A 7,757-nucleotide genomic window follows, 5' to 3' on the forward strand; every position below is an offset into this window, starting at 1 on the left:
GAATGAATTCTATTAATGAATTATATATTATAGTTAACAATTTTACTGTAAGCAATTCTGCTGATCAAGTTAATCGCCGATTGAATTAATCAGAGTTTGATCAATTGTCCCATATTATATTTAAAAAAATTATAAAGAATTTGTTAACAAAAAGTAAAAAAGCATAATATACTTTACCTTCTTTGTGGCTTATTACTTGTAAACTTTAACAGTATTAATCAGTCTACGCAGACGAAGATATCCAGGAATTCTTTCAGCATTTAGTCTATATAGCATAATATCCAACGTTGATTTTAATATTTGTAAGAGTTTCTCACATTCTCAGAAAATATCAGAATTGGACAGAAACTCGTCGAGCCTCCGTTGTCGATTTGATCGTAACACGGCAATAAAATTGCATTGTTTACGCTGCGCTGCGTTATTCCAATAAATAAACGTTTGCATAACGATCGATTTCTCGTGGCTCAATTGCGTCAAAATTCTCCTATAAATCTTCATTGAAATTATCTGATATCTGCACGATTATATATTTTTATAAATGTAATTCTTCGCAGCAATAATCGCTGGTCGCTGCTGTAACGTCAAAAATCGCGCGAATAAATTCCTAACCTATAAGTACTATACGTTCACTCAGAACACGAGTTTATCGGGGGTTTATGCATGTGTGACACATACGTATGCACCCCCATACCCACGCATACGAACAAAAGTTGGATATATTTTCGGATATTGGAGAGAGAGGGAGAGAGCGAAGAGAAAAGAGAAAAGTTACATACATACGTCAAATAAAAGCAAATAAAGTGCCAAAACAAACAGAACTAGTCACTAGTGTATCGATCGAAAAGTCGATCATGGTTTTCTCGAATACGGCAACTAACTGATAAACGAAAACTCGTCGAGGTTATCTTGTCTTCGTAGGTAGAGACACGCCAGTGTCTTCCTTCCATTTCTTTCTTGATTCCTTGCAATTTTAAAAATATTTCGGGATGGATGTCCAACCGTGTGTAACCCTAGTCCAAATGAATTGATGCAGATTGAAGCAACGTAAAGATGGGCGGTAATATGTTCAGGAACGTAATCTAATCATGGAGTACTTTAGCGAAATATTTTTGCTCGGAATTGACACGATTGTATTCACCATCTGTCTGAAACAGTATATTCATTACAAAAATGCGATTAAGGCAATCAAGGTAGACCATATTGATTTATTGTTAAACTACTGAGATATATTAATTTAAATTAGAATCTTTTGAAATATTTCAAAGGCGATTTAAAAACATGTGTTTTGCAGAGCGTTGAGCTACACGACATTGGCACCGATTTGGAAAGTCTATTGGATAAGAGCCCGAATAACAAGGTAGATTACATCGCTGTCAGAGGGATCGTGAAACCATTAGGAGAATCATTGCAAAGCGTTAATAAAAAAGATGTTACCGGAGTCATACAGAAGCTTAGTGTCAGAGAACATGTTGTCGCAAGAACGTCAGCTGGTTATTGGTAGGATTGCACATCGCTACTTTACGAAAAATTCTGATTATAACAAATATCAAGCTTGACTATATCATTATATCGCTTTTGTTTTCTTTTTCTTTAAATTATCCATGTAACTTTCCACAGGTCTGACCAAGAACGAACGATTCATCAAGTGTATCATACGGTACCGTTTGTTTTGCAAAACAGATGGCACTCCATAGAAATAATAGATCCGTTGTCGGCCGATATTTTAGACTTGGACGTAATCTCTGATAATTTTCAACCTAGTGTACCTACAATCATAGATCACGTATGGGAATTTTTTACAGGTAATTGCAATAAAATGTGCAATAGGACCATTTATTTTTTATTACATAATATAGAATTATATCGTGTATATTTTGTAGAAAAATGTATGTGTGTATCTCAAGTTCTGAAACTTGCATTTATAATTTATATATTATGATTTATTAGGCGTACGTCAACGTGGTATACAGTCTACGGAAAAAATGTTGCGTAAAGATTCAATTATTACAGCAATAGGTGAGCTCTCGAGGTCGAAAACCGAATCCAATTATCTTACTTTGCAACCTCCATTAAATGGACCTCCTTTTTACATAACAAGCATGTCAATTACCTCATTGATACGGAAATTGGATGATCGTAAAAAAATATACAGGCACGTAAATTCTAGTAGAAATAATTAGAACATTATTTGTTATAATATCTGTTATAGTCTGTGTATTTATATAATCCTCTTTAACATAGGATATTTTGTTTGATGAGTGGTGCAATTGGATTGGTACTCGGAGGAATTATGGCAAGACGCTATTGGAAGAATAAACAGGAGCAAAGGTTGGCAGATCAGTTGCGTCAATCGCTCGAAACATCTCGTCAAGAAAGACGTCAAAGGGTCAGGGATAGAGATCTTAGGGAAGATCAAATATGTGTAGTTTGCAAGACGAACGCACGTGAAATTATTTTACTACCTTGTGGCCATGTATGCATATGCGAAGATTGCTCAGTTAGCATCAATAATAATTGTCCCATTTGCAGAACACAAATCCTTCAGAAAGCAGCGGCATATATAATATAAATTTCATTTTGATATGAATACATGTTTTATATAGCAAGAATATTTTTATTGTACTAGAAAAAGTGTGAAAACAATTGATTAAAATGATACTATCCCGTATGATTCCATCTTTTTTACATGAAGGCATATATATGTATGCACAATTTTATTTATAAGTCAAAACTTGAATTATATAAGCACGCGTATATTAATTATAATAGTTATCAGAAGTACAAAATTACAAAACTAAATGGCCGTGTCTCTCGCGCCAATTTGATGCGAAACGACGAGATGAACTGTACATCTGCACACGCACCGGCATAAATGGTGTCTAGTGACGCATGGTGGTAGGTATACGTATGCATGTGCTTATATATGTAACCTTGCCGCCGAGGGACACCATTTCTGCCGGTGCGCGTACACGCAAGGTTTGCGCCGTCGTCCATTTACCGATCTTGGGAACGACGACGTAACCGTCACGCACTCTCATCATCAGCTGATCAGCCTTCGGTGTCGGTTCTGGACCTCTGATACGAACAACACCTCTCGCCGCGACGTTGCTGGACACATATCGCACGTAAATACGACCGTGAGCCTGTTGTCGCGCAATTTCCAGCCCGGGTTCTCGCATCTACGTCGTCCTGACCGTCGGATTCTCGCTCGGGAAAAGAAACTGGGCGAGTCCGTGGTGGCGGCCGTGCCGGCTCGCTCGAGATTCTCGTGGCTCCGCGTTCCTCGCCGATTCTCCTACCCGCGTCCGCTCGCTCGTCGTCGATTCACGTCCGACTTGGATTTGGAGTGCGAGCGAGTGCGACAGTGTAAACCTGTAAAAGCCAGTGCAATCATGCAATGTTGCTGTCGAAGCAGTACTAGCAGTAGCGTTATTTCCGATCGTTGCGTTTCCGTTGATGACGTTGATGTTGGGGCAAGCGAGAAAGAAGAATGTCTCCCACTCGCTCCTGTCAGCTCCTGCTGATACTTTCCCTATTCGCGGTTTTAACGAGGACTGATAACAAATACCCCGCAATATAAAGTTACCTCTAAGCTTAGCTTTAGGGCAGTGTGCATAAAGATTGATAATGATGTCTAACATCAAGATATACCTAACGTTAACGAATATGTATGCAGGACTTGTTATTTAATTGTTAGCCTATGAGAATTGTTTTTGTTTGTTGTTCATTATGTCACAGTATACAAATATGCTTTTATAATTAATGTATATGTATGCATATATACGTATGTATAGATATATCACTTTATTGATATTCGTTTTATTTTTAATAGGTGACATGTCTAGCACTCGTGATATCGAACGAGACGAACGTAATGGGAGATTCCGCTCACAAAGAAGAGGCAACACAAGCAACGACGTGAACAAGGACAGCTCTGATGGTTCACATTGGGGATTTGGTTTGATAGGTGGTGCAATTGGATTGGTAGTCGGAGGAATCATGGCAACACAATACTGGAAAAATACACCGGAGCCGGAGCAAAAGGTGGCATCTCAGTCGTGTCAATCATTTGAAACATCAGGAGAGCGTCGAGAAAGACGTCGAAGACTCAGGGATGAAGATCTTAGAGAAGATCAAACATGTGTAGTTTGCTTCACAAACGCACGTGAAATTATTTTACTACCTTGTGGTCATGTATGCATATGCAAAGATTGCTCAGTTAGCATAAAAAATAATTGTCCCATATGCAGAAAACAAATCCTTGAGAGGAGAGCGGCATATATACCATAAATTTCAATTTGATATGAATACATGTTTCATATAGCAAGAATATTTTTATTGTATTAGAAAGTGAAAACAATGATTGATTAAAGTGATATTATCCCGTATGATTCTATCTTTTTTAAATGAAGGTATATATATGTACAAATTTTATTTATAAGTCAAAACTTGAATTATAATATATAAGCACACGTACATTAATTATAATAGTTAACAGGAGTACAAAATTACAAAACTATCCTGTGACGATGTACGTGATTTTAAATATATGTATAATACTAATATATATTTCATAATCAGAAATATAAATTATTTTTGTTATCAATTATCAAGCTTACTGCTTTAAAACTGTATACAATGGCTTTGTTTGAAATTTTAAATTTTTTTATGTACGAACACAATGTTTTTTCCCCAAATAAAAAATATACGTAGAAGATAATTTTTTTTGTGAAAGTATATTTTACGTGTACATGTTACATATTTAGATATATAGAAATCTTAAAAATCTGTACTTTGCTGTTGGTTTTTTTTATCAACGTGCAAGCTCATGATCTTTTTAGCTTTATTAGATTTACCAATACCGAGTTTTGGTAGTCCTCTATTCAAACCTTCCAACAGAACACACGCTTTACATATTTCTTGACTTGAAACAAATCCACATCGAGTACAATTTCTTCTCTCTGGCATTTTTACGTTATCTCTCACTTGTAACTGCTCACCTAGTAGATAATATTATTTTTACAATTTTCAGGTTACGTAACAGATAAACGTTAATACAATAATATTAGTAGAATATTACAAGAAAAATATTTTTACCTGAATGTATTATGTCTATGATAGATGAAGGTCTTATTTTCTCTAAATCTTTTAGAAAGGCTCGTGCGTAACCTCTATAAGCGTTTGGAGCATATATGCATTCCGTGGAGAAGTATACCAGACCGTTAAAATATGCATACATGACAATCTCTTTTTCGTATGCATATTTCAGTGGCTTACAACGCATGATAGAATCTGCACCAGCCTATATTACATAAAAATATAGATAACAAACATTTGTTGTGTAATTTCATATGGCGTGTATGCAATATTATTCTTACAGTGATTAAAGATGTACATCTCTGTAGTCGGGCAATATCACCTCTCAAAATATTCATTAATACCGTTTCAGCGATATCATCCGCATTATGACCTGTTGCGATGCAATCTACCTCCAAAATTGCAGCCCCTCTATCCAATGCCTGTCTTCGGAAAACGCCGCAGAATGTGCAATTATTTTTACGGCCAATCTAAAATACATATACGTGTTTTTTACTGGATCTTGAAATTATCGAGAAATACGGCTGTCTCGCGCCAATTTGATGCGAAACGACGAGACGGACTGTGCATCGGTACACGCACCGGCATATAAATGGTGTCCAGTGGCGACTAGGTATACGTATGCGTGTGCTTATATATGTAACCTTGCCTAAAGTGCCCTAAGGGACACCATTTCTGCCGGTGCACGTATACATTTGGTTGGCATATCCTTAAATTATCAAGTCCAATAATTATTGCATCAATCAAGTAGTTCTTAGTAGGCTTAATCAGAAGGCTTAGATTTAATATATTTTACCTCTGCGACTATAGAATCCATTGTCCATCCATACAACTCCTTATACGATAAAATTTTAAGTGGAATACCATAATCATCTCTGTTACGTGTCACAGTTTTCAAGCTATCATCTCTGTACCCTAAAATGATGCATTTAAAAAAATATATAAATTTTTTTATATGCTACAAGTAATTTCATGTTACTTTTATAGACTGGTATAGTTACATTACCGGTAATTCCTTCATCGATGGACAAAAGAAACAGATCCAATCCATATTTGTATCTTTCGTTCAGAGTCTTCAAGACATAAGCTAGTACTGTGGAATCCTTTCCACCCGATGCTCCGATGGCAACCTTGTCACCAGGCTTGAACAATTTACCATTGACGATAGTATCGTGAATTTCAGTCTCAAACGCCAAGAAGAAACATTCCTTGCACAACGTATCGCCAGTTTTTGGCCTCTAAAAATATACATATGTATTTCCTTCAATTATATTTGACAGTATATTGAATAATATATTGAACAATCTTTTAGATACGGTATAAAACTGAGAAAATAATTCACCTTTAAAATGGCATTTTTCCCACACTTTGTGGAGCATAACGGAAATGGAGGCATCTTGATTATTTTTCTTGCATAAAATGTCTTTCAATACTGCAAGATTATGAAAAAACCGTTTTCCGTATATCTCCTTGTTAACCAGTTAACGCATTTTTTTTTTGTGTTGCTCCTATCGGGTCAGGAGCGTAGACGCCTTCTAACCAGTTAACGCAAACACGATTAAGGTTATATCAATACGTCGATCGGTCGATATATGCGTCGATCATGCGGGACTTGCGTTGCGGGAGAACACAAACACACTAACACGTAATATTGGCGGATTTAACGAAATCCACTCGAGAGTTTATTAATTTTCCTTTTCCATGAAACACATCTTTTTTAATAATATAAAGAGGATAAAAAATTAATTTTTTCCAAGAGTTACAAGAGTTTTTCTGTCACATGGGGAAAAAATGTTAAAAGGAAGAAACACGCAAAAGCAAATTTAATCCTCCGGCTTCTCGGGCGGTGGTCCGCAGGGTTGCAGCATCTTCTCCATAAGATTGAATCTGACTCGTGCCTTGGCTTCGTTCTCGGCGATCGCGAAGAAATTTAGCAAATCGTAGTGGCCCATGTACGAACTGCAGGAATCTCGGTGCTGATTCACCAGCCACTCAAATTTGGTCGTGTCCGCGTGTCCCGTACCGATGTACTTGGATTGCAGATGCTCCAATTGACTATGGATATTGTAGCGTTCGCCCATATTTTTGAGTTAACTTCCTCGCGATCTCGTCCTTCCTTAGCAGATATTCAATCGCCAGATCAGCGTTTCGCCGCCCGTATCCCTCTGTATTTGTGTCTCTTTTGCGATTTACGTTATTGTTCTCGTAAAATTTTCCAATTTAACATAGAACATAGGTTATGTTCGCCATGAACGAAATGAGGTTATAACCATAGACATAAGAATATATAGACGTAACATAAGTAACCAGAGATCAGTGAGATCGGACAAACCGTGTTAACGATCTCTGATTGGCTCCGTCGTTTGGGGTCTATCCTCCGTCCAACGAGAGATATTTAGGTCTGTTCTATTTATCTGAACTTTCTGCACAGTTCATCTTTTCTCTTTTTCTCTCCAACGTAAAAAGAAAAAAAGGAAAGATAAACGCGTGCAGGAAGTTCAGCTACTGCGCATAGACGAGCAAAGTTCCTAGCGCCAGTAGCGCGCCTTTGTCTAGCTCGTTTCGTTTCGTCCCTAGAACTCCCTAGTAACTTCTAACGTTCGCCGCGCCGCGGCGACACCAGCGGTGACACCGGTGCGCGAGGACCGAGAGGTGACTCT

At 37.3% G+C, this 7,757-nt stretch overlaps 3 protein-coding genes and 1 long non-coding RNA gene across 6 annotated transcripts; 2 read left to right on the forward strand and 2 right to left on the reverse strand.

Moving 5' to 3' along the window:
• The first annotated feature begins 207 nt into the window (after positions 1-207).
• Positions 208-2,671, forward strand: LOC112463937 (mitochondrial E3 ubiquitin protein ligase 1). Of its 3 annotated transcripts, none has more exons than XM_025030673.1 (6): positions 208-914; positions 1,034-1,190; positions 1,292-1,497; positions 1,618-1,802; positions 1,948-2,152; positions 2,242-2,671. In XM_025030673.1, the coding sequence occupies exons 2-6, from the start codon at positions 1,086-1,088 to the stop codon at positions 2,567-2,569; spliced, it is 1,029 nt and encodes a 342-aa protein (XP_024886441.1). In that variant the 5' UTR covers positions 208-914; positions 1,034-1,085; the 3' UTR covers positions 2,570-2,671. The 3 variants fall into 3 exon arrangements, with proteins under 3 accessions (XP_024886441.1, XP_024886440.1, XP_024886442.1); XM_025030674.1 differs by having other exon boundaries at positions 212-1,190; positions 1,948-2,016; positions 2,099-2,152; positions 2,242-2,326; XM_025030672.1 differs by having other exon boundaries at positions 208-1,190.
• Positions 2,672-3,136: 465 nt separating this feature from the next.
• On the forward strand, positions 3,137-4,388 carry LOC112463940. Its single transcript, XR_003041855.1, has 2 exons — positions 3,137-3,668; positions 3,833-4,388. It is a non-coding gene; the product is annotated as an uncharacterized LOC112463940 (long non-coding RNA).
• Positions 4,389-4,717: 329 nt separating this feature from the next.
• LOC112463938 (cytoplasmic tRNA 2-thiolation protein 1) lies at positions 4,718-6,578 on the reverse strand. Its single transcript, XM_025030675.1, has 6 exons — positions 6,440-6,578; positions 6,104-6,335; positions 5,894-6,012; positions 5,379-5,567; positions 5,098-5,302; positions 4,718-5,000 (listed from the first exon to the last, which is right to left on the reverse strand). The coding sequence occupies exons 1-6, from the start codon at positions 6,491-6,493 to the stop codon at positions 4,780-4,782; spliced, it is 1,020 nt and encodes a 339-aa protein (XP_024886443.1). The 5' UTR covers positions 6,494-6,578; the 3' UTR covers positions 4,718-4,779.
• Positions 6,579-6,585: 7 nt separating this feature from the next.
• On the reverse strand, positions 6,586-7,376 carry LOC112463939 (probable splicing factor 3B subunit 5). The gene has a single exon (XM_025030676.1). The coding sequence runs from the start codon at positions 7,176-7,178 to the stop codon at positions 6,921-6,923; it is 258 nt and encodes an 85-aa protein (XP_024886444.1). The 5' UTR covers positions 7,179-7,376; the 3' UTR covers positions 6,586-6,920.
• Positions 7,377-7,757: the final 381 nt, after the last annotated feature.

Source organism: Temnothorax curvispinosus, unplaced genomic scaffold (genome assembly GCF_003070985.1).
Source record: "Temnothorax curvispinosus isolate PA1 unplaced genomic scaffold, ASM307098v1 QBEX01013735.1, whole genome shotgun sequence".
In the NCBI taxonomy this organism is placed as follows: domain Eukaryota; kingdom Metazoa; phylum Arthropoda; class Insecta; order Hymenoptera; family Formicidae; genus Temnothorax; species Temnothorax curvispinosus.

Excerpts from the sequence above, each read along its gene's own strand:
- LOC112463937 (XM_025030672.1), top strand. The coding sequence starts at position 1,086 with ATGGAGTACTTTAGCGAAATATTTTTGCTCGGAATTGACACGATTGTA. Across the intron at positions 1,191-1,291 it reads ATGCGATTAAGGCAATCAAG|AGCGTTGAGCTACACGACAT; the intron begins GTAGACCATATT and ends TGTGTTTTGCAG. Across the intron at positions 1,803-1,947 it reads CGTATGGGAATTTTTTACAG|GCGTACGTCAACGTGGTATA; the intron begins GTAATTGCAATA and ends ATGATTTATTAG.
- LOC112463939 (XM_025030676.1), bottom strand. The coding sequence starts at position 7,178 with ATGGGCGAACGCTACAATATCCATAGTCAATTGGAGCATCTGCAATCC.
- LOC112463938 (XM_025030675.1), bottom strand. The coding sequence starts at position 6,493 with ATGCCTCCATTTCCGTTATGCTCCACAAAGTGTGGGAAAAATGCCATT. Across the intron at positions 6,336-6,439 it reads GGAAAAATGCCATTTTAAAG|AGGCCAAAAACTGGCGATAC; the intron begins GTGAATTATTTT and ends GTATATTTTTAG. Across the intron at positions 6,013-6,103 it reads CATCGATGAAGGAATTACCG|GGTACAGAGATGATAGCTTG; the intron begins GTAATGTAACTA and ends GCATCATTTTAG.